The sequence below is a fragment of the Halichoerus grypus genome, chromosome 5, assembly GCF_964656455.1.
Source record: "Halichoerus grypus chromosome 5, mHalGry1.hap1.1, whole genome shotgun sequence".
Classification (NCBI taxonomy): Eukaryota; Metazoa; Chordata; class Mammalia; order Carnivora; family Phocidae; genus Halichoerus; species Halichoerus grypus.
Window position 1 is genome coordinate 41731542 of NC_135716.1, and position 26213 is coordinate 41757754.

A 26213-nucleotide genomic window follows, 5' to 3' on the forward strand; every position below is an offset into this window, starting at 1 on the left:
GCGTCCTGGGATCGAGCCCTGAGTCAGGCTCCCTGATCAGCAGGGAAGCTGCTTCTCCCTCTCCCTCTGCCGCTTCCCCTACATGTGCTCTCTCATACTTTCTCTCTGTGTCAAATAAATAAGTAAAATCTTAAAAAAAAAAAAAAAGGTTGATAATAAAATCTGGTAGGTTTAAAAATAAAATTTATTTCGGGGCACCTGGGTGGCTCAGTCGGTTAAGCGGCTGCCTTCGGCTCAGGTTATGATCTCAGGGTCCTGGGATCGAGTCCCATATCAGGCTCCCTGCTCAGTGGGGAGCCTGCTTCTCCCTCTCCCCCTGCTCATGAGCTCTCTCTCACTCACTCACTCTTTCTCTCAAATAAATAAAATCTTAAAAAAAAATTAAAAAAAAAATAATAATAATAATAAAATTTATTTTAAAAATAAAATTTTAGGGGCGCCTGGGTGGCTCAGTCATTAAGCCGTCTGCCTTCGGCCAGGTCATGATCCCAGGGTCCTGGGATCGAGCCCCGCATCAGGCTCCCTGCTTGCCAGGAAGCCTGCTTCTCCCTCTCCCACTCCCCCTGCTTGTGTTCCTGCTCTCGCTGTCTCTCTCTCTGTCAAGTAAATAAAATCTTTAAAAAATAAAAATAAAAAAATTAAAATTAAATTTTAATTAATATTATTCTTACACTGAGTAAGGTTGAACTTGTTTCTCATGTTTAACATTCTTTTCTTTGTGAAGTTTATTCATGATTTTTGGCCATTTTTTAAATTCAGCTTTTCCTCTTGCTCTTATTTATTTATATAAGTTTTATATATATTGCAGAACTTTGACCTCTGTTGATTATATGTATTATAAATTTTTCTCTAGCTTGTAGGTTTTTTTCCTAGTATTGTTTATGATTTTTTTACGTTATATTTTAGAATTTGTATTTAATCAATTTTACCAATGTTTCCTTCTGTAGGTTCTGGGTTTCTCCTCACACTTAGGCCTATTCCATCCCAAGACTAAAAAATTTTTTCCTATTTTTTTAATGATCTTTTATAGAATCATATTTAGTATTTATTTGATTGACCTGAAATTTATTTTTCTTTAAGAAATACGTTAGAAACCCAACTTAGTATTTCCAAATTTCCCCAACACCATCTACTAATCAGTCTTTTCTCCACTGACATGAAATGCCACTTTTATCACATATCACATTCCAATTGATTGGATCTATTTTGATTCTCTACTTTAAGTTCCATCCATCAGTATGTGTAATCTATATGCCAGCCATACATGTTATTACAGAGGCTATAAAATGTGCATAATACCTGATAGGGTTGTTTCCTCTCTCCTTTTTCATAATTTTCTTGGTTTTTCACATTTTTTCCAGATAAACTTTAGAATTAGTTGTGTAGTCTCTAAAATAGACAAACAGTATCCTAGTAGAATTTATTAGGGTTCCATTAAATGTATAGACTGGTATTGGGAGAGCTGACATCTTTATAATATTTAATTTTTCCCCTCCAAGAACATGGTATGTATTTCACTTATTAAAGCCTACTTTTGTATCCTGCAGGAGCATCTAAGGTTTCTTCAATTGATTTATCTTATACATTTCTTCTCAAGTTTATGCCTCGGCGTTTTTTTCTTTTTGTTGCTACTGTAGATGAGATCTTTTCTTCATTCATTCTAAAGAACTGTTGTTTAGATAGAAGGCTACTAATTTTTGGAAAATAATTTTATATCCAAAATCTTTATTGTTTATAATTTTTAGTAATTCCCCTGGGTTTTCTAAACATATAATCAAATCATTAAAAATTAATTTTTAATGATTTTTACCTCCTTTTTAATTACTCTACCACCTATTTCTTTCACTTACCTAAAGTGCACAATTTACATCTTTATCTGGGTCCTGACATTAATAGAAATGCTTATCACTTCTCCCTATTAAGCATCATTTTGGCTTTTGGAGTTGAAACATATATACTTTATGTTCCATGTTATTTTATGGAAGTATCAATCTAATCATACATTATAAAGAATTTTTTTAATTTTTTAAATTTTTTTAACGATTTTATTTATTTGTCAGAGAGAGCACAAGCAGGGGAGCGGTAGGCAGAGGGAGAAGCAGGTCCCCACTGAGCAAGGAGCCCGATGTGGGACTTGATCCCTGGACCCCAGGGAACATGACCTGAGCCAAAAGCAGACACTTAACTGACTGAGCCACACAGGCGTCCCGAGAAATTTTTTTTTTTTTATTAGGTAGGGCTTTTTATTCTCTTCCCATTGCCTGCTATTGTCTTAAACATCATTAAATTTTGGACAAAAAAATAATACTGTTCACCTAGCTATTTCAATTAATGTCCTTATCAAAAACAGCATAAGTGAAGATTCATTACTACTTTTTCATAAAGAATTTACTTCTTACCTAAAATATGGCCAGTGGGACAGTGGCATTTTCCTTCTGCAGTTAAACCACCAGGGCAAGAAATGCAATTCCAGCCATCTTCAGTAACACCTTTCTAAATTAAAATAAAACAAAACAAAATAAAATTTCTCCTTCTTAATTGGTGATGTAAATCCAAAAAGCCACACTAGTATATAATTTGTAGTCAATATTCAAATAAATCATGCACATATGCGACACATGAAAATTTCCTGGGTAGCCAAACAGTGCTTACATTCCAAAATTAAGTTACACATTATCACTATGTACTGACTACTGTTAACTGTTAACTCTGGGCAACAGTTCTTCATGATTTTCAGTTCAAATGAGTCCTTACTCTCAAAGTAATACTGACATTCAGTTTTTCCATTTACAAAGATAAAACACAACAAAATTCAACAGTATTTAATCAACAGATAGCCAATTAATAGTTTGGTTTTACCTGTTCTAACATATTCTAATTTTTATAATCCAAATACATTAGCTTTTAAAAATCAAGCTATGATTCAAATGGGTGAATTTCATGGTATATGAATAATATGTAAATAAAGTTATTAAAGTTAAATTATAAAGATATTTCTTTCTATCCATTGTTTGTATTAATAAAGGTTTTGATAAAATATGACATCATTCAAAATTGGGCTTATTTTATTATACGGTTTTTCCTAAACCTGGGGCAAAAACAAATATGGATGCAACCAAAATGAACAGAGAACAAATAGTAATAACAAAACAATAAGAAATCATTGTTAATTTTGGTTGAAAAGACTGGATATACCAAGAAATGCTCCTATGTTTGGCAGTACATTATAGAGGACTATTTAAAAATTATGATTATTTTGTAATTTCACTGAAAAATAAATTTGCTTTACAGCCATTTCATATTAGCAGCTTTTTATCATTGCTAATTCAGCAATGGCCACTATTTCCAAAAATATAAAATAAGTATTAAAGTGATAATCAAACTTATAAGTTAAATCAAATTAGCCATAAATTAGGACAACTGGTAAATTAAACTATTAACTTAATAGTAATTAATTAATAGTAATTTAAACTATTAAATTGCCAGATTCAATTTTTTTATCCAGATAATGAGAAGAAACATTACTATAAAAGAACTGCCTCACAAAGACTCCTAATTATTTTTTTTTAAAGATTGTATTTATTTGACACAGAGCGAGGGAGCAAGCACAAGCAGGGGGAGAGGCAGACAGAGGAAGAAGCAGGCTTCCCGCAGACTCCAGGACCCCGGTATCATGACCTGAGCCGAAGACAGACCTTAACCGACTGAGCCACCCAGGTGCCCCAAAGACTCCTAATTGTTGAAAATGATTGGAAAATGTATTTCTATTAATTAGGAATCATTATATATAGTAACTAATTTACTAATTTTCCAAAAACTATGATATAATGACTAACAAAACAGCAGCAGATATTATTTAACCTATTTAATGATGCAACTGGCATTTCATGAACTAATCACACCTTGGGTATCATTATGAACGTGAATTGTTATAAGACCGTTGACACAACAGGTCCAAGACACAGAACTCAATCTGTACCAGTCAAAATATACACACATCCCAACTTGCTCTTTATATGTATCATTCATCTATTTTTTTTAAAAAAACACTGAGTTATTCTATGAGAAAATATAAAGACACAAATTTCACAGGTTCTTTTAAATTTCAGTTTAAAAACTAAAGCAATACATTTGTTTTTTCCAAGTTTGCATAAAATTTCACTGATCGCCCAAAATTTACTCTAGTAAAAACAAAATTAATTTAATAATTTTAAAGTTTGGGAACATATTCGAGTACAGCATTAAAACATAGTTTAAAAAATAAAGACATTTAAGGGGCGCCTGGGTGGCTCAGTTGGTTAAGCGGCTGGCTCTTGATTTCAGCGCAGGTCATGATCTCAGGGTCCTGGGATTGAGCCCTGCATGGGGCCCCACACTTAGCAGGGAGTCTGCTCAAGGATTCTCTCTCCCTCTTCCTCTGCCCATCCCCCGACTCACACTCTCTCTAAAATGAATAAATAAAATATTTAAAATAAAAGACATTCAATTTACTACCTTTTACAGTAAAATTATTTTAAAGTAAATACTTGATACCATGTTTTCTGGGCACTTTTTACAAATCAAATCAGGTCCTCCATTATTAGAGATCATCTGAAATCCTGGTAGACACATACATGAAGTTCCTAAAAAGAAAAGAGCCAATTTTGACCTTGGTAAATAAAAATAAAATTCCAAGATAGGGAAACTTTCAATATTCTTAAGGTCTTGAAAAGCAGTATAGCTGTTAAAAGCAAATCCAGAAACATACTATGTGGGTTCTAATCTTAATTCTGCTATTTAGCTGTGTGACCTTGAGCAAGTTACTGAACTCTGTGCCTAGGGTTCAACTTCGGCAAAATGGGGACAATAACAGTACTTACCTCATAGGGCTGGTATGAGTATTAGTTATTATATGGAAAGGTCTTAGAATATGTATGGTACACAGTAGGTATTGTGTTTGCTACCACTTTAACTGCAAGCATAACTGAACTATTAAAGTACTGAACTTTAATTTTAATAATCAAACTATTTATTAACTGCTACGAGAAATTTTACAGTTCTATTTCATCCAAACACATATATTCAATGATTTCAAATTTACTTTGCCAAAACAAAACCTTATTAGCAAAGTTACCTTGATTCAAATAAATCACTGTTTTCCTCTGGACAGACAGTAGAGTTTATAAGATAACCATTATTCAACTTGTTGGATAGGTAAGGACAACATTCTCTAAGGAGACATCAAGTGGAAACAGATCCCATAGGAATCTACGTGGTGGAATGCATATGACATTTGGGTTCATAAGTATGAAGCTAACACCTTACACTTTAAGAGTCTTTCTCATGTACACTTTTAGAGTCTACACTAAATGTTTTCTCATTCATATTTCCTCACCTGGGGAGACTGACCAGTCTTATGTGATGACTTAAATGAGGATATATCAAATTTGAAGATGGCAGAAAATTAACACCATGGGTGACCAAATCAAGATTGAAAACATCCTACATTTTAGAATATGGAAAAAGTCTTGTTCTGAGCAGTTTCAGTGAGGAGAACTAGGGCCAAATGATGGAAGTTTCAAGAAAGAAGAAATAAGCTTAATCTAAAGAGACTTCAAGGGCAATTAGTAATAGTCAATAATAAAAGGGATAAGTCCTAAGGAAATCTATATTAAGGACACACCATACAGTGGAAATACACAGGTAGAAACTGAGAGCAAAGAGACACCAGTTCTTCCAATCCACAACTTAGGTGACAAAGAAGATATTACAAATCAACTAGCCTTCCATTTCCTTATCTGTGAAATGAGAAGACTGGACCTGATCCTGGTTAAGGTCCCTTCTAGCTCTAGGTTTCTGGGATTTGAAAAGCAAGATAAAGAGCTAACAAAGTTTATAAGCGTTCATTTGCATTCCCTCCCCAACCCGTCCTGTGACCTATTCCTCTATACTTCGTTACTTCTCTATTTCTTTTCTGTCTTTGGTAGGCGACCTTCCAGGTGCCTCCCGAAAGACCCCTCTGATGAGAAGGGCGGGCGGGGGGGGGGACTGGCGCGGCGAAATTCATTATTGGCGCTGGCTCACGGGGTAGCTTACTCTGGGTTCCCCAACCTCATTTGTGTGCAAGCTGCAATCCTCCAAGGGAACCCATCTCTCAGGCGTTGGCGGTTAACGTTCCTGAAGCATTTCTTCCCGCAGACGAAAAGGTGTTTCAGAGACGCCGGGGACTGAGCAGCAACAAGGCTGGAGTGTTAGAACTGTGGCTAGGGCCCACCCTGAACGGTCTCACCTCGGGCATCCCGCCTCTGGTTGGCTCCGCACGGGACACAGGACAGCGCGGAGATATCGAAGTACTGGTTTTGGCCGCACGACTCTGGCTGCAGGAATGGAAAGAAGGTCTGGGCGTGTGAGACTCGAGGGAGGACTAACAGGAGGAATACATTCACGGCCGCCGAGGATAAGACAGACCAAGGCGCCATGGCCAGCCTGGCCCCACCGCCGCCCGTCACCATGGTGCAGACGCCGGCGGCCGCGCAGTCTCCGGCGCCCCATCAGCCGCTGCGGCGAATCTGCAGAGCCGATTGGACAACTCCGCCTGGGGTTCCGGAAGTGTCTGCAGTGGCTGCCTGGTTGCTAGGTGAGCAAAGTCGCGGGAAGCTGGCTGGTCTGGGAAAGGATGGATCAGAGCGGCAAGCTAACCCTGTAGGCTGGCGGGCGCAACTGGCTATTTAAAATGTGTTTCAAACGCTGAGACAGCGACCCATTAACCGGGATATGATATCAGTTTAGGAGGTCGGTAAATAGAATACCACTCTCCCAGTACAATCACCCAGCATAATTTTTAGCCACCTTATTCATCAGTAGTAGCTTGAAACAACTTTTGGCTTTCTCAGAAAAAAATTTTTGTAATAAAAATGATTTGGCACTATTAAGGAAAATACACACACCCACAATTCTTAATGCATGTGGAAAATGCATCTAAGTTAAGTTAGATTACTTTAACCATTAACCACCATCAGGCCTAGTATTTCTCATGTGGCCTTTCCCCAAGAGATCAGCATTCACTCAGTCACTAGTATCTATGATACAGGACACAGGAGAAATATGTTCTGAAAACTCTTCCTTAAAGATGAATTCTAAAAAGTGTTTTTGAGTAATTATGCATTGTTAGAGTGTCTGGTTGGTAGTGAAAATGACTTAACCGAATAAGATTTAAAAAAAAACACAAAACACATGTGACTCTACAAATGTTAATGGGGACTCAGAAAGGGTATGGTCAGAATAGTTGAGATTAACTGCAAAACCTTCGTATGGGTGATTTTTAATTCTAGTCTTCTTTAATTAAGTGCATACTGTTACATGCTCTGTGGAAGGGATTGGGGCAATAATATTTACTCATTGCCTACTGTGTAATTAAAGCAATAAAAGAGCTCCCATTCATGATGGTTTTCCTTGTGTCCCACACTGTGTGCTATACTAAGTTCTTGGCAGCATTAATCTTAATTCTTCATAATAACCCTTTGAGGGAATATTATCCCTTTTTGTATCCTTTAACAAAAAAGAAGAAGAAATTGAGGATCAAGAAAGTTACATTTTAGGAAGTAGTGGAACTAGAATTTATCTCCATCTGGCCAACTCCACAACCTGTTATCTTTTCAGTTTATTAAGTGGCTTCTTTGTGGAATAGAGAAAAATTTTGGCATTCTACATGGAGGACAAACCTATTGCCTTTAGTTAACAAGATGATACTGCCATTGTATACCACAGACAGTGGAACTATGGTTGTCTAAGACCTTTGGGCACTACACCTGGCAAAACTGATCCAAAGAGCTAAATAAAGAGCTTAGTTGTAGTGAAAGATTCAAAATACAGTTAGGTTTGCCATAACTGGAGATACTGTGGGTTCATCTGTATAAACTGCTTACACGGATAGCAGAAAGAATGTTAGCTGAAACTGTTAAGCATAAATTGGGACTGTATCATTAGGGATATTTTTGCTGCAAGTAAATAGATCAGGTAGTTTAAGCCAGTTCACAATGGTTAAAAACAAACATGAGAAGTATGGAGATAGGTGGTCACTGGTCTTCATTCAATGATGTCAGATAGTCATTGTTGCAGTTTTCTTGCCTTTCCCCTCTTATTTGCAGTGTGCATCCCTTACACCAGATATCAACATTCAGATTTAATACAGGAAGAACAAAATGAGCTGAACCAGAGATATTTCCACTGTTTCTTTAAAAAAATGGAAGCAAATGATTTCTGTGTGTCATGTATTATGCTAAACTTCTTACATTAATTATTTCAATCTTTTTAACAACCTTATGAATAGACAGTACACTTATCAGGCTTAAAGACATACCCAGTATCACCCAGCTAAAATGTGAGAAAATTATCCATAGAATTGGATGAGACTAAGAGAACATGGTTTACTGTCCGCTTATGAAGAAGCGTACCAAAAACCATGAGAGGATGTGTCCAAAGAGGATAGCAAATGCTTATTGAACACCTAGAATGAAATAGGTACTACATCCTGCCTTACCTACATTAACAAAACTTGGGCAAGAGAAGAAGGGAGAGACAGGAGAGGATGAATGGAAGAGCTGTTTAGGAGGAAGAATCATGAGAATGTTATGACTTGGACAAAGAAACAAAAGAGAAGAAACAAAAATAAGGATCACTCAGTTTCTGACTTGGGTGGCTAGGTGGATTGTGACATTATAGGAAGATAGGAAATGTCTGGGGAAGGATAAAAGCTGCTCACTGAATACAGAAAAAATTTAAAGGTAGAAATTAAAGTTATAGGAATTGGGGTGCCTGAGTAGCTCAGTTAGTTGAGTGTCTGTCTTTGGCTTGGGTCATGATCCCAGGGTTCTGGGATCAAGTCCCACGGTTCTGGGATCAAGTCCCACGGCGGGCTCCCTGCACAGCGGGGAGTCGCTTCTCCCTTTCCCTCTGCCCTTCCCCCGGCCCCCTGCTCGTTCTCTCTCTCTCTCAAATAAATGAATAAAATCTTCAAAAAAATAAAGTTATAGGAATTATCTGTTTGTTGGAGTTGGGACCATATAATAATTTAAATAATTGATATTATTGCTTGTTTTCGTGTGTCAGGCACTGCAATATCTCATTTAACAAAATTGGGACCATTATAATCACTTCTACTTTACAGATGAGAAAACCAAGACTTAGAAAGCAATATATGACTTCCTAAGGTCATGCTCAGATCAGGGTTCTAACTGGTAATTTGATACCAGAGCCCACACCTTTGACCCTGATTCTCTACTGCTGCTTTTGAATCCCTGGCTGTGCTTTCCTGGGCATGAATAAAGAAAAGGGAAAAGCAAATAAGCCCATGAGGGGGATTAATGAATTAAAATATTACAAAGAATGTGATGAAAAAAATGCAAAATGCGGAAATGGAAGTTGTGGTTAGAAAGGGGAATTAGTGAAGTCAAGATCTTACAGTCAGGGCACTTAGTGTCATAAGCCCTGCTCTCTTTCCCAATTTTCAGACTCTTGGTGTTAGTCTAGTTCCTACTAGAACTGCTGCATCACATTCAATATGTTCTACACTGAACTTGGCTTCCATGATGGAACACTCTCCCAGTTTTTCTCCAGGTTATTCCTAGAATAAACTTTCTCGTTATTCCTGCTCTTTGCCCTTTGTTGACTCAGCTTCCTTTATCTAACTATTATATGGAGAATCCTTGAGGGCTCAGTCCTAGACTTTTTCTCTTCTCATACTTTGGTTTCCCTGTGGATGATGTCAACCATGTTCTTGACATCATTGACCACTGTTTGCAGATGACTCAAATATTTATATATATATATATCCAAGCCAAGTATCTTTTCTGAGCTCTGAACAGAATTTCCACTGCTTGCTTGAAAACTCCATTTGGGTGGAATTAAGCATCTTTAATTCAAGGTGTCCAAAAACAACCCATGAACTCCATCACCCCCCCACCTCCAACCTTGTCTTCTTCCAGTGTTTTATATCTCAGTTAATGACAACATCATCCCACCTGTAATACAGACCAAAAATCTCAGAGTCACTTTTGATGCTTTCCTTCATCTTCCCATTTCAATCTAGACTTCTTGATTTTTTTATCTTCTAAATATCTCTTGAATTAATTGCCCAAATATCCCTTGAATTCTTTTACTTTTCTTAACCTCTACATCACTATCACCCTAAAATGCTACCTTTTCCCATATGAATTACTGCAATGACCCTTTTACACCTTAATTTTTCAGTGTTAGGCATTATCAATTATTTTATTTTTTTGTTTAGGTATAATTGACATATAACATATTAGTTTCAGGTGTACAACATTATTCAGTATTTGTATATATTGAGAAATGATCATAACAGTAAGTCTAGTTAACATCCATCACCATATAGTTACAAAATTTTTTTCTTGTAATGAGAACTTTTAAGATCTACTCTTAGCAACTTTCAAATACGCGATACAGTATTATTAACTATAGTCACCATGCTGTATATTACCTCCCTGTGACTTTATTCTATAGCTGGAAGTTTATACTTCTTGACTCTCTTCACCCATTTCACCCACTCTCTACCCTCCACCTCTGAAAACCACCAATCTGTTCTCTGTATCTATGTTTGGGGCTTTTTTGTCATTTTTTAAAAATAGATTCCACACGAGTGAGATCATATGGTATTTGTTTCTCCGTCAGACTTATTTCACTTAGCATAATGCCTCAAGGTCCATCCATGTTGTTGCAAATGGCAAAATTGTATTCTTTTTTATGACTGAATAATATTCCTATGTATATGTGTGTGTATAATCACATTTTCTTTATTCATCTATCAATGGACACTTAAGTTGTTTCCAATGTTTCCATATCTTGGTTACTAAAATTAATGTTACAATAAGTGTGAGGGTGCATATATCTTTTTGAGCTAGTGTTTTCATCTTCTTCAGATGAATACCCAGAAGTAGAATTGCTGGATCATATAATAGTTCTCTTTTTAATTTTTAGAGGAACCTCCATAGAGGGTTCCATGATGGCTGTACCAACTTAAATTCTCACCAACAGCACACAGAGGTTTCTTTTTTTCCACATCCTCACCAAAACTTGTTTTCTTTTTGATAATAACCAGTCTAATAGGTGTGAGGTAATATTTCACTGTGTTTTTTTTTTTTTTTAAGATTTTATCCATTTATTTGACAGAGAGAGAGAGAGCACAAGCAGGGGGAGCGGCAGGCAGAGGGAGAGGGAGAAGCAGACTCCCCACTGAGCAGGGAGCCTGATGCGGGGCTCGATCCAGGGACCCTGAGATCATGACCCCAGCCGAAGGCAGATGCTTAACCAACTGAGCCACCCAGGTGCCCCTTCACTGTGGTTTTTGATTTGCATTTCCCTGATGATGAGTGATGTTGAGTACCTTTTCATGTACCTGTTGACCATTTGTATGTTTTCTTTGGAAAAATGTCTATCCAGACATTCTGCCCATTTTTTAATCAGATTGTTGCTTTGCTATTGAGTTGTAATAGTTTATATATTTTGGATATTAACCCTTTAACAGATACTTGATTTGTATGTATTTTCTCCTTTTTCAGTAGTTTGCCTTTTCATTTTGTTGATGGTTTCCTTTACTGTGCAGAAGCTTTTTAGTTTGATGTAGCCCAACTTATTTTTGCTTCAGTTGCCTCAGGCATCTATGTTTTTTTTAAGGTTTTATTCATTTACTTGAGAGAGAGCATGTGCTTTCATGCACACATGTACGGATGGCGGAAGATTGGGGCAGAGGGAGAAGGAAAAGCTAATAACTCCCCGCTGAGCAGGGAGCCCGACACGGTCTCAATCCTAGGACCCTGAAATCATGACCTGAACCGAAGGCAGATGCTTAACTGACTGAGGAGCCACCCAGGTGCCCCTCAGGCATCTATGTTCTTAAGCACTATGTTATGTGGCCTCTAAAGGACATAAACTAAAAATGAAAAGACTATGCAGTCTATTAAACTGGAAGGGGAAAGTGGAGTGATGTTCAAGAGAGATCTCAAGTCAAGTGTATTGCATATTCTCTTCTTTCTTGGTTTACTTCCTTCTTTGGATAGAGTAAATACTTCATCAGCTTCCTGAAAGAAGATGCATAAGATGTAAATTTTTGAGACCTGCATATCTGCAAATATCTTTATTCTTCCTTCACAGTTACTTAATAGTTTACTTGGGTATGAAGTTCTAGTTTGGAAATATCCCCTCAGAATTTTGGAGGCACTGCTTCTTTTTCTTTTGGTTTCTAACATTGCTGTTGAAAAATCCACCATTTTGATTCTTTTGTGTTTAAGTTTGTTTTTTACCTTTTGGAAGTCTTGAGGATGTTCCTCTGTCCTCATTTTTCTTAATTTTACAGTGATGTGTCTTGAGGTATTTCATTGTCTTTTTTTTTTTTTTAAGATTTTATTTATTTATTTGAGAGACAGCAAGAGAGAAAGCACGTACATGACTGGGAGGGGGCAGGGGGCAGAGAGGGAGGATCTCAAGCAGACTGGTGTGGGGCTCCATTTCACAACCCTGAGATCATGACCTGAGCCAAAACCAAGAGTCAGACACAACTGAGCCACCCAGGCGCCCCAGGGGTATTTCATTGTCTTCTTTTGTGTTGAGCACATTGTCATTTAATACACATTTGTTGCAATGGAAAAGATTAAATCAAAACTTGCTTCATTCCTTCATTCTCTAGTTTATTATCATCTAAACTCTAAGGGGATCTCAATGCTGTCTCCTCTCATTTGATCCCTGGGAAGGGGGCAGAGGACCAATGTGGGTTAAGCCTGGAGTAGGCTCTAGCCAGTCATAAGAGACAGAATTTTTTTGTGTCCACAAAATTTTTGTGTTACATGCACCAGTAACCAGTCTCAGGGGAGGACTCCAAACATTTCTACCCATTGCATCTTGGTTTTGGAGTCACTAAGGGAAATACAATGCTGTCAAACACTGGACGGACAACACTTTACTTACATAGAGAAGAGAAAGAGCAGGATCAGTTTCAGTAGTGGTGTCAGTCCCCGATGGCCAGTGGGTCTCTCCTGGCCACTGACACAAGGCAACTGGCCTATGTGCCACATCCCTCTCATGCTGCAGTGGAAGCAACCTGGCCCCTCTCCTCAGGGGACAAATATAACAGTGGGTTGACCAAGTGACATATAATGTACATACTTGAAGCACAGACAAGAGTAGTTAGTGAGCCCAAAACAAGGAAAGATATTCCCACATAAGGTGATAGGCCAGGTACAATCTGTGTGAGCTCTTTAACTCTTGGTAAGAAGTGTTCCAGACTCAAGGCTCATTCTTATGCAGCTGAGTGGGGGCTGAAAGATTACACGCAGGAGACTTCCAACACAAAGTCTTCTAGATTATTTTATTTTATTTTACTTTTTGGCTTTCTCCTTACATTCTGTCTTTGGAATTATAAGCACTGTATCATTTAGTCCTCAGTATTGCTCTGAATGGTGGGTACTGTTATCTTCACCCTACAAATGGAAAAGTTTAAGGATAAGGAACTCGTTCAGTCATGAAGTGGTAGAGCTGGGATTTAAACTTGGATCTGGCCTGATTCAAGAGCCCAGTCTTAATCTCCATGCTCTACATGTCCTCCTGTGTGTGATGGCATGTGCCCTGTCTCTCCTGCTAGAGTATAAGCTTCTTGAGGAAAGGGGACTGTGAGTTCTTCACCCCAGTCTTTTAGGAGCCTTGGCAAGATGCTTGACACACAGTCTGGGCTCAATAAATGCCAGCTGAATTGAATGGAAGTCAAAGTGTGCAAGAGGAATAAAGGTCCTTGGAGTTGAGAAAATCAAGGAACTCTTAAGACCAAGTGACAGAAGGCTCTTCTTGTGGTTGTTGAAGAGCTTGGAAGGGCAGCTAAAAACTGTGATACCAAAATCATTCAGTGGGGAGTGATGTAGATGTGGTAAAAAGCTTGAGGCTAAATGCCCAGGCAGAGCCATGGAATGTTCATGGCTCAGTGTGGTTAAAATATTTTAGGATACAGTCTTCTGTTTTGTTGTTCCAGAAACTTACTTTTCTTTCTGTTCTCTAAAATGATTAGGTTTCCATGTTGACATACTAAAGGTTCAAGAAACTATTCAATAACCAAATACCATGTAATTAAACCCAATTAATTGCCTCAACTGGAATTTTCTGGTTTTGATTGTAATGGTATTGCTATCTAAGAAACGCAGAAAGCAGACTAGAAAAGACAGGCATTCACTATAGTGTCTTGTTTGTGGAGAAAAATCTGTGTGAGTAGAAGGGGATAGTCATCCCAAAACAGTAAAAGAGACTGGGAATACCTGTCTAAGCTTGTCCAAAAGAGGGAGTCTGATCTAAGCACACTTGTTCAGACTAGCCTTATAGTAAGTGCTCAATAAATGATAGCTATTATTTTTGTTAACATAGGTGAGAATGCTTCCAGGTACCCTTTAACTGAGAACCACTTTTTGATATTAGGTACCTCCATATTCCATTTCCATGTTTAGCAAACAACTCTCTGAGCATTTGACTTCATACAGAGAGTATATAGAGGCCAGGAAAAGTGCTGGTCAGCCAGAGTTGGTCTCAGGTCCACTTTACCAGTGTTTCTTCTTGTGAATTAATATTGACATTCTGGAGTGTTGGTTCTGTGTGGTTTAAAGGGAGTCTGCCTCAAAGGACAGAATCCTCCCCCTGTGGCCTCTGGGGGCAAATGACCAGGGTTCAATTCCTGGCTTTACCTTGCACTATCTCTGTAGCTTTGTGCAAGCTATGCAATCCTTTATGCCCCAGTTTCCCTTATCTGTAAAATAGGAAAAATAATAGTACCTACTTCTGAAAGTAGTTGTAAGAATACAATGAGATAATGCACAGGGCTTGCCACATAGTAAGCCCTCCATAAATTTTAGTTTTTGAGGTCAGGTTCCCCTAGGACCAAACCCTGGACTGTGGGGATAATAAGGCAAATGCTATCTACTCAATGGGCCTAGCTTCCCAAAGTGCTATCCTTTGCTTGTATATGGATCACCTTGACATTTAAAACAAGCCACTAGTACTTACCGAGTCTTGGGGGTTTTACATATATTAACTCATTTAATACTGATGGCAACCCCATGGGGTAGATGCTACTATTATCCCCCATTTTACAGATGAGGAAACTGAGGCACGGAGAGGCTAAATTTTTTTTGCCCGAGTGAGTAAATGGTGGCTTTCATTCCAGGAACCACCTTTTATTCACTTGCTAGACTATCTTCTTTCTCACAATCATATCAGAGAGATTGAAAACTCATTTTTTTCATCTCCAACAGTGTTTTAAAGATACAGTTTCTGCTTTCTTATGAGCTTTGACTCCACCCATAAATATATCATGTAGTTATAAAACTGGTGGTCTGCTTTATTTGAAAAAAATCAAATCAAATCAAACATAAGGTTATTCACCACCTATTACGTAGCTGGCATCACAGAACATCCCTGTAATTGTGCTTTTCACTTACCATTTTTTCAAGATTGGTCTATCTGCTCTCATGTTTCAAAAAACTAGAAAGTAGGAACAACAAACTTGCTTCATAAAGTTATTAGTGTCTATAAATTTGAATAGGCATGCATTTATTAAGCCCCCTGGGTGTTGGCATCGTACCTGCCGAACATCTTAAGGTAGTAAAACTAACATTTTTGTGCCCTTTTAGATTTTATAAAGAGCCTTTCAGAAGATGCTCACATCACACAATAACTGCAGAGGTGAAGAGAGAAAGAAATCGTCAACTTTTCTCTGCTTTTGCATCTCCTTCCTTAACTCCTGGAAATCACGAACGTTTGTCCAGCGTACCTCAGCAGTTATTTATCGAAGCTTCTCATTACCACAATGAGTTGGCCCCGAACTTTGTCTAGGAATCTCTCCTCTCTCTGGTGGAGGCTCCCGGATTGGCTGGAATCTGAACATGCGCAGAAGCTCAGCGAACCCAGGGCGGGACGGTGCGCTCGCGGGCACCGCCTCCCTACCCCTGACAACGGGAAGCGGGTGAGCGTCAAGACGCCTGCGCAAACGTGGCCGGGGCGCCGGGGTGGTGGGTTACGCCTGGAGAGCGCATGGGCAGACAAACTGTACGTCCGTTTGTCCGGAGCGGAGGGGAGAGTGGGCGCCATCTTCTTCTAGGCTCACTGAGGGCTCCACCTGTACTGGGCAGGCTGCTGCGACGAGGAGTGCCCCCCGCCCCCGGCCTTGTGTGTCCGACTCGGCAGCAGTGGTGTGTGTTTATTGCCAAGTGCGAAGCAGTTACCCTTGGGGCGTCGGGGTGGGGAGGGGTTGGCGATGGGGACGGAAGAAGAGGGAAAGGCGGGGCCGGCAGCCGCGCCAGGAGCTAGCGTAGCTTCTGCCGTTAGGGCACCCTCATTCCTTGCTAAACACCGACTTTCCCGTCAGCCTCCATGTGGTGTGGTGTGTGCGCTGCCCAGTTTTCTTAAGAGTGAAGATCTCGAAGGATTTCATAGGTATTTTTTTTCTTTGCTATGTCATCGTAGTCAGTGTTGGCAGAAAAGCGTTGAAGGCCCGGCTCGTTAGGCATGAGAGTGGCCAAAGTGTTTGAATTAGGTATGGGGCAGTTCACCCTGTGGCGAGTTAGGGTGGAATGTTTGCCCTTGGGACGGCGTGACGGAAAGGCATGGAGGTTGGGCGGTCCAGGTTAATTTGAAGGCTGATTTTGGCTGAAGGTCTGGCGACAGCATCGGATCCCACGTAGCAACTTTGGCCTGGCGCGAAAGAAGGAAGCTCTGACCCCTGGGAGTATGGACAAAGGCTTTGGGCTATAGAAGCAATGCCTTCGGATGATCCCCATTTGAGGATGATGGATGTTATGGGAAATCCTGTGCCGAGTGGATTCGTCTTCATTTACAGTTCCTTAAGGACTATGGCTCTGTGTCGTCATGCCTTTGGTTTTTATTTTAACCATCTACATTATAAAAGGATAAAAGGCAGATCTTCATAAAGAATAATTGTGGACTGGGCTAGATTATTTTCTGCAGGGGAAACTCCTGCATTTAGAATTTCGTCATAACTTTGGATTTTAAGGAATAGTCATTTTCTTTCCCCCACCGTATCTGGAAAATGACTTGTTATTCGCTAGTTAAAATCAGATCTGAGATAATACCTATTTAAATTTTAGTTTCTGGTTTCCCTATAAGGCTTGATTAGAAGATGCACATTTCGTATTGTTTAGTGATAATGGTGATCAAGTGGGATGAATCCTGGATAAAATCAAAATTATTTAAAATGAACTTAATTAATTTCAGTGACTTGCCCTTAAAGGAGCTTTTAAGGACTCATTTCCATCTTTTCATAGGTTAGAAGTTCTAACAGATCAGGGTCTTTAAATCAACACAGTCACAAAAATACTTGTGTTGCATTCATAAGTAGAAAAAATTTTAAGTGCAGTGTACTTTAGGGTATTTTGTGTATCTTGATTTTTGTGTAATGTTCTAAGAGTAGAATTTCTGGGGAGTTTGCTTAAGGAAATAACATGGGAACCACAGAAAAAGTGCTCATTTTGAGAACTGGTCTCTTATAGGTGGCTTCCCAGGTATGTCATTGTTGAGAGATAAAATGGTACATTTCCCTACCATCTAAAGGGCAGAAAAGTTAAGTGTTAGTTGTATGTGGCAAATTAGAAAAAAATACCATATATTGTCTGTTTGAATTGGAATTCATGAGATTTGTACTCATGGAACTATTTAAAATGCTGTTTGTAAGCAAGGGAGAATAAGAAAATTTTTAAATTTGACATATTCTTGAAACATCCCTAAGTATCTTGTAGATATATTTATGTTCTCAGGGTAAATCCCTTTTAAATTTTTGAAAAAGTTTAGAAGAGACAAAATGGCATGTATCTGTCTAAAATATTTTAAAAGTAAAGGAGCTAAGTCAGTTTGCATAAGAAGGAATCTTGAAACTTCAGTGGGGACTATTCCAGAAGCCATTTATAGTTTTTTAAATGTTGGTGTGGATATTGGTTTGTTGAAGGAACCAGGCTTGTACTTATTTTTTATTTTTGGTACTGTGCGGATTTTAATAGACCATTTTTTTAGAGCAGTTTTTTAGGTTTACAGCAGTAAGGAGCAGAAGATACAGAGATTTCCCATATACCCCTGCCCCCACACATGTACCATGTAAATATTTTAATAATAAATGTCATTAATATTTTCAGTATTAATTTGGCATTTATAATTCAGATGTAGAATATGCCAAGTAATTTCTTGATATCTTTGTTAGTTTAGCTTGTAGTTTAAAAAGTTTAATCAGTGGACCATTTTCAAAGGAAAATAAACCTTGCAGACCTCAATATGTCTTTTTTTTTTTTTTTTTTAAGATTTTATTTATTTGACAGAGAGAGATAGAGCAGGAACACAAGCAGGGGGAGTGGGGGAGGGAGAAGCAGGCTTCCTGGCAAGCAGGGAGCCTGATGTGGGGCTCGATCCCAGGACCCTGGGATCATGACCTGAGCCTAAGGCAGATGCTTAAGGACTGAGCCACCCAGGCGCCCCAAAGAATATGTCTTTAGACAACACTTTGTGGAAGAGTGGTACTTAAGTGTAAATACTGAATTAAAGCAACATTTATTGGCACATTAAAAACAAATTTGTAACTATTAATTTAACAACTCTTAAAAACTTATTCAGTAAGAGTACATTAAATACTGTTACTTTGGGTATCTGAAAGTATTAGATATAAATTTCCTTAAGGAAATACTAAGTTAAGATTTTTCAGCAGTTAATACTGATAATCCCTAAACATTCTAAATAAATGTGCTTTTATTCTATTTTCTACATGTCATTTGGGTTTTCTCAATGCAGCACAGTTTGAAATGGAATAAACTTGTTAGCATAATAAGATTTTCTATTTGGCTTAAGATGAATTTTAATAGTAATTGTTTTAGGAGTTTAAGATAAGGAGTAGTAGTTGAGATTTTTTTTATTTTAGAGGTATTTTTTTTTTTTTTAAAGATTTTTATTTATTTGAGAGAGAGAGCAGTGGGGAGAGGCAGAGGGAGAGAGAATCCAAGCAGACTATGTGCTGAGCATAGAGCCCAACGAGGGGCTTGATCTCATGACCCTGAGATCATGACCTGAGCCGAAACCAAGAGTCAGATGCTTAACCGACTAAACCACCCAGGCTCCCCAGTTTTAGGGGTATTTTAGTATTTGCCTTAATTATATTAGAATCAGGAAACTTGGTTCCATGTTTGGAAGTGTGAGCTGTATGTGTAGAACTTAAAATTGTATCCAAAGGGTAGCCATTGGTTTGGATCAAAACATTAGTGTCTTGTTCATTTATTGTATCATTTTGAATCATTGCCTTATTAATTTGATTTTGGTCTTATGTTTTAAAAGGGAGGAAAATTGCAAGAGAGTTGGACTTACTGAGCTAGGTGTTTGGTCTTTTCATGAGTGGAAGTGATAGGCTTTTGGGGAATTTTTGGTGTTTTTAAATTGTCATTTTACTTGTAGAACAGCTGTCTTTTTCTAAGTGGATGTAAAATTTATATACAGTGAAATGCAGAGACCTTAAGGATAGTATTCATTTAATCAGTAAGTTTATACACCCATATAACCAACACTAATCAAAATGTGTAACATTTCTATCACCCTTTTCCTCGTGCCACTTCCAATCAAGGAGCTGTTTAATTTCCAGAAGTTTTTTGTTTTAAAATAATTTGCAGATGTCTACTTGGAATTTGTACTTCGTTTTTGCTGAAGGATGTTTAATTTCCCCTTGGAACAAAGAAGACCATTTTGTAATGCCCATAGTTGTGGTTCCTATATTGCTTCACTTTTAATAGGTAATTCTGAAGTGAATATCCTTATCTGGCGTTGTTTAAGATCAATTACAGGGTCCGAGGATTAATTATATTTCATTTTCTTTCCACAGTTAAGTTGCTTTTACAGAATTAACAGGTCTCCAAGAAATTTTAAAAAGGTAAGATATCCAGAGCTTAAGGCTTGACAAAAAAAAATGTAAAATAGAATAGGACATGTAGGTACACATGGTTTCTGTACTTTACCTCTGGCCAGTGATGCACTAGTGGTAGACAGTTTATTATCATAAGCAAAAATTATATACTGACCATAGATGGCTTTTCAAATATGTAAAACTCATTGTGGTTGGTAAAATTCTTTAACCCACAAAGCTCTCTCTCATGTTTCAGTAGAAGATATGTTTCTAAGTGAGTCTGAAAATAGTTTGGTCTTGTTGTGAAGCAGTGCTTGGCAGACTTACAAAGAAGATTTGATATTTTTGATGCTCATATTGTATAGGATAGGTGATATGAAATATTTCTTCGAAATAGTTGGTTTATTTGTATGTTTAGATGGGAGAAGGTTTATTCTTTAAGAAATTAGATACAGTCAATATTTTTTGTGAACTCAAACTTGTTTTCATTTATAAATGCTGAAGAAGGTAGGAACCAAGTAATTATTAAGTTTAGTTTGGGATAAGGTACTTCAAAAATAAGACTTGCTATTATGTGTACCTTTCTGTCTGCAGGTCATTATTGCTGTGGTTTGAGCTCAGCATGGCTGTAGTCATCCGTTTACTGGGGCTTCCTTTTATTGCGGGGCCTGTGGATATTCGTCACTTCTTCACGGGATTGACTATTCCTGATGGAGGAGTGCATATAATTGGAGGGGAAATTGGGGAGGCTTTTATTATATTTGCAACAGATGAAGATGCAAGACGTGCCATAAGTCGTTCAGGAGGGTTTATCAAGGATTCATCTGTAGAGCTCTTTCTTAGTAGTAAGGCAGAAATGCAGAAGACTATAGAAATGAGAAGAACTGATCGCATAGGAAGAGAGCGACCAGGATCTGGGGCGTCAGGGGCTGGCAGCTTGTCTAACTTTGTTGAGGCTATTAAAGAAGAAGCAAGTAATTCTGGATATGGCTCTCCAATTAATCAAGATGCTGGGTTTCATACTAATGGTACAGGACATGGTGATTTAAGGCCAAGAAAGACACGGCCATTGAAGGCAGAGAATCCTTACTTGTTTCTGCGAGGTTTGCCTTACTTAGTAAATGAAGATGATGTACGTGTCTTTTTCTCTGGTTTGTGTGTGGATGGCGTAATTTTCTTGAAACATCATGATGGCCGAAATAATGGTGATGCCATAGTAAAATTTGCTTCATGTATTGATGCTTCAGGAGGTCTTAAATGTCATAGAAGTTTTATGGGTTCAAGATTCATAGAAGTAATGCAAGGCTCAGAACAGCAGTGGATTGAGTTTGGTGGTAATGCAATTAAGGAGGTTGACATTCCTATGAGAACTGAAGAACATTCTCCACCAAGAGGAATTAATGATCGACATTTTCGAAAACGATCTCATTCAAAATCTCCCAGAAGAACACGTTCTCGTTCTCCTCTTGGATTTTATGTTCACTTAAAAAATCTGTCCCTAAGTATTAATAAGAGAGATTTAAGAAATTTCTTTAGAGATACTGATCTGACTAATGAACAGATTAGATTTTTATATAAAGATGAAAGAAGAACAAGATACGCATTTGTGATGTTCAAAACTCTGAAAGACTATAACACCGCTCTGGGTTTACATAAGACAGTTTTACAATATCGTCCAGTTCATATTGATCCTGTTTCTAGAAAACAGATGCTGAAGTTCATTGAATGTTATGAAAAGAAAAGACCAGTGTCAATAGAGAAAGAGAGGCTTGGACATATTTCACAAAAATACTCTCAAGAAGGCTACCCTGGCCAGAAACTGTGTATATATATAAGAAATTTTCCTTTTGATGTTACAAAAGTTGAAGTGCAAAAGTTCTTTGCGGACTTCTCTCTTGCAGAGGATGACATTTACTTACTTTATGATGACAAAGGAGTTGGTCTGGGAGAAGCATTGGTGAAATTCAAAACAGAAGAACAGGCCATGAAAGCTGAACGTTTAAACCGACGGAGATTCTTGGGGACAGAGGTATTGTTAAGACTTATATCTGGGGCACAAATGCAGGAGTTTGGTGTAAATTTTTCCTTGATGCCCACTGAAAGAATGCAAGACCATTCACAGTCATGTGATAGAGATGACCATTCCCATTCATTTGACTCAAGTGATCCACCAATATACTCAGTTGGCCCATCTGAAAACTTTAGGCATCAGCAAGAGGACTTGAGGCAACTGGACAATTTCAAGCAAACCCAGGCGGATTTCCGACAGCTTGACAGGAGCCTTCCAGAAGACTTTAGGCATTCCCCAGAGGACTTCAGGCGCTCCCCAGAAGACTTCAGGCGCCCTCGGGAGGAACACTTCAGGCGGCCTCTTGAGGATTTCAGGCGCCCTTGGGAGGAGGATTTCAGGTACCCTCGGGAGGACTTCAGGTACCCTCGGGAGGAGGACTGGAGGCGGCCACCCGAGGAGGATTTCAGACGGCCTCCCAAGGAGGACTTCAGGCGACCCCCTGAGGAGGACTGGAGGCGACCCCCCGAGGAGGACTGGAGGAGGCCCCTGGAGGGAGACTTTAGGCGGCCACCTGAGGAGGATTGGAGGCGGCCTCCTGAGGACGACTTCAGGCGGCTTCCCCAAGGGGAATGGAGACGACCACCCGAGGAGGACTTCAGGCGACCACCCGAGGAGGACTTCAGGCGACCTCCCGAGGAGGACTTCAGGCGGCCCCCTGAGGAGGATTTCAGGCGACTTCCGGAGGAAGACTTCAGGCGACCTCCCGAGGAGGATTTCAGGCGTTCTCCTGAGGAGGATTTCAGGCGTTCTCCTGAGGAGGATTTCAGGCGACCGCCCCCGGAACACTTCAGGCGGCCGCCCCCGGAACACCTTAGGCGGCCGCCCCCGGAGCACTTCAGGCGGCCGCCCCAGGAGCACTTCAGGCGGCCGCCCCAGGAGCACTTCCGCCGGCCACCCCAGGAGCACTTTCGCCGGCCGCCTCAGGAGCATTTCCGGCGGCCACCCCAGGAACATTTCAGGCGCCCCCGAGAGGAAGATTTCAGGCACCCACCGGATGAAGATTTCAGGGGCCCTCCTGATGAAGACTTTAGGCATCCTCCTGACGAGGACTTCAGGAGCCCCCAGGAGGAAGATTTTAGATGCCCTTCTGATGAGGACTTCAGGCGGCTCCCGGAGGAAGACCTCAGGGAACCTCCAGAGGAGGACCCTAGACTTCCTGACAGTTTCAGACCTCCTGCTGAGGAGTTTAGGAACCCACCTGATGACTTTAGAAGTCATCGCCCTTTTGTGAATTTTGGTCGCCCAGAAGGTGGCAAGTTTGATTTTGGAAAGCGCAGTATGGGAAGTTTACCTGAGGGGAGATTTATGCCTGACCCAAAATTAAATTGTAGTTCAGGTAGAGTAACACCTATTAAGATAATGAATCTTCCATTTAAAGCTAATGTTAATGAAATTCTAGACTTTTTCCATGGCTATAGAATCATACCTGATTCAGTTTCAATACAGTATAATGAACAAGGATTACCTACAGGGGAAGCCATTGTTGCTATGATAAACTATAATGAAGCTATGGCTGCTATTAAAGATCTAAATGATAGGCCAGTTGGCCCTCGCAAAGTTAAGTTACTGTTGCTCTAGAGAGCATTTCTAAATTCAGTAACGTCCCCACAGTATTGATGCAGTAAAATGCATTTGTTTTTAAGTGTTTATTTTTAATGATCTAATGAAAAACATTTTAATTTGATTTGTGAATAGAACAAATGTAAATATTAGAATGTGAATCTGGTTTTCTTTTGCTTGCAAATTGCCATTCAGTTTTTCTAATTTAAAATTATATATGCCCCCCCCCCGTTTTTTTTTTTGGACAGTGGGGGAGAAAATTCCGAGTGCATTAATTTTTGTTGATATCTTGGGTAAACCTCAAGACTTGTATAGTAGAGCTGTATTTGGGGAAGATAAATTTTATATTCACTTTTGTTTCCAGTCTGTAGTCTACATCTTATACTGTATAAGGAAATGGTCAGTGATTTATTGTTCAGGTTTAGCATTTTTATTGCTAACTGCCTGCAGAATTAATGCCCTCTTCTTTGTCTGAGATATTACTGTGTTAAGCCTCCCGTTAATTATAAATAGTTCAAAATAGACAGACTGTGAATTTGAAGTTTACTTATGTAAAAAAGCTTAGGAGATTCTTGAAGTTTCCATGTTCGTAACTGCAAAGTTTTATAAAAATAAAAAAATTGCAACTGAATAGACCAACTAATTAACTTTACTTGTATTTGTATAAAAAGAAAAAAGAATTACAGCTTCTTCTGTGAAGTTTTCAACAGCTACCTTAGTATTTATGATAGGACGGACCAAACATCTATATTAGTAGCATAGAGAGCTATGTTTAGTTCTATGGTTTCCTCCACATTTCATCCACCAAACTGATAAAATTAACTCAAAATACTTAAAAGTTACTAAAAAGTAACTATAGCTACAAAGGACATTCAGACTTCTGCTGGGAAGAATGTGATATATGGATATAGTTTCTTTTTAGGAAGAATTTAGTGATGATTCATTTAACTTTTTATTAGGTTCTCATTTTTAAATTTCAAGACTTTGTATCCAAAGACTCAATAACTAAATATAATCAGACTTCTATGAGATTGAATTTTGACTTCTTTGATGTATTTAGTGTGGGCATTTTGTAAACACTGGATTTGATTTTTTTAATACCCATAATATTAATGGCTAACATTTATTGGGCACTTACTGTGTGCTAGGCAGTAAAAGTGATTTACCTGCATAATCTCAATTTAAATATTCCTTAAGAAGTATGGAATATTACTTACGTCTCTTTCAACAAGTGAGATAATGAAGTTTAGAGGTTCAATAACTTGCCTAAAGTCATAGCTTGTAAATCATGGAGACAGTTTCAACCCAGACCGACCACTGACTCCAGTTGATGCTCTTAACACTTTTGCCTACTAACTTTGTTAAGTGGTACTTCTCATTTTAGTAAGATCATGCTAAAAATACTTTGAAATATTTTCTTTACACATTGCTGCTTTAAAAATAGCATTAAAAACAAAATTAGTATGCTCATTGTTCATAAAAGACAAATTAACTTTAAAAGTTTTTATATATCCAGGGCTTCTCTTGGATAATATTATAAATTGACTTCTAATTAAAAGTTGTTTATCAAATATGATTTGACTTTGGTTGGCCTTTAAGTTTACATAAAACCAGGTTAATTTTCTCAATTCTGTGATCCAGGTTTCCTATATTGAGCAAATAAGAATAAAATTTGAATTTATATATGGTCGTTCAGTCATTTAATAATAGGATATTGCAGAAGTAGAATACTTTGTCAGTACTTAGCCATTTACTACCATTTTGGATGAATCTTCAGTGATTTAAGAAGTCTTAAGAGAAACCAACTCAAGTTTCTGTGTGTTTAATTATAGTGAATATAATTGCTAGTAGAATGAGTAAACTGGTAATTTGGTTTGAAAAAGCACATCAGTATGCTCTTTAAACTAGTAAGCTTATAAATAGCCAGGAGAATGATAAATTAATAACCAAACTAAACAAGATGAGCAAAATAGGAAGAAATGATATTTGAATGCTCAAAGACTATTTAGATGGTTCATTCAATCAGTCGTCTTGAGGAATGTATGGAAGACTTTAAAACACTTCTCAGATGGGTAGCGGTAAGAGCTAAGATGAAGCCTAAAAGTGAAATACCACATAATGTGGAACTTTTTCTCAGAATGGGCTGGGGTATGATGGTGGTAGTAAATAAGAGGTCAACAATAGTAAACACAAGCTTTGTATTTTGATTGTAAAATTAATGAATTGATAGGAATAGATGACTTTACTCCATAATCATTTAGTTTATTTTTAAAATTTTAAAAATAAAAAGTTAATTATAGAAAACTGGCTTCTACTGAATACAACCATTTTTGCACATTTTTCCCAACTCTGCTTTCAGTGGTATGTTGATAAATTGGCCATGGTAGGAGTTCTTATGCCATGGAAGTTGACAAATGCAACATAACAGGGCATTTTCCATGTTGGAGAGCCAGTTAACCAAGCACAACACCAATTTCAAACACGTAAGTTCTTAAACACCCATCAATATAGTTGATCTTGAACGACCTGGGTTTGAACTACCAGTGTCCACTTACATGTAGAATTTTTTCCATAAATACAGTACAACACTATTTTCTCTTTGATTTTAACAATATTTTGTTTTCTCTAGCTGACTTTATTGTAGGAATACAATATATAATGCATATACAA

At 38.4% G+C, this 26213-nt stretch overlaps 2 protein-coding genes across 8 annotated transcripts in view; one reads left to right on the forward strand and one right to left on the reverse strand.

Moving 5' to 3' along the window:
- The window catches only part of TMEM67 (transmembrane protein 67), a 63128-nt gene extending 56616 nt beyond the window's left edge, over positions 1 to 6512 (reverse strand). For 2 of the 5 annotated variants that reach the window (XM_078072223.1, XM_078072221.1), the window contains exons 1-3: positions 6091 to 6250; positions 4534 to 4622; positions 2400 to 2493 (exon numbers count right to left, since the gene is read on the reverse strand). In XM_078072223.1, the coding sequence (XP_077928349.1) occupies positions 2400 to 2428 (29 nt within the window). In that variant the 5' untranslated portion in view covers positions 2429 to 2493; positions 4534 to 4622; positions 6091 to 6250. The other 3 variants (XM_036065503.2, XM_078072222.1, XM_078072224.1) reach the window with 3 other exon arrangements.
- A 9483-nt stretch (positions 6513 to 15995) lies between these two features.
- The window catches only part of RBM12B (RNA binding motif protein 12B), a 29726-nt gene continuing 19508 nt past the window's right edge, over positions 15996 to 26213 (forward strand). Inside the window, exons 1-3 of one of the 3 annotated variants that reach the window (XM_078072227.1) lie at positions 16093 to 16217; positions 19892 to 19939; positions 20507 to 26026. In XM_078072227.1, coding sequence (XP_077928353.1) covers positions 20535 to 23561 — 3027 coding nt within the window. In that variant the 5' untranslated portion in view covers positions 16093 to 16217; positions 19892 to 19939; positions 20507 to 20534 and the 3' untranslated portion in view covers positions 23562 to 26026. Of the gene's footprint in view, positions 16218 to 16254; positions 16462 to 19891; positions 19940 to 20506; positions 26027 to 26213 lie in introns of those variants that run through there. The other 2 variants (XM_078072228.1, XM_078072226.1) reach the window with 2 other exon arrangements.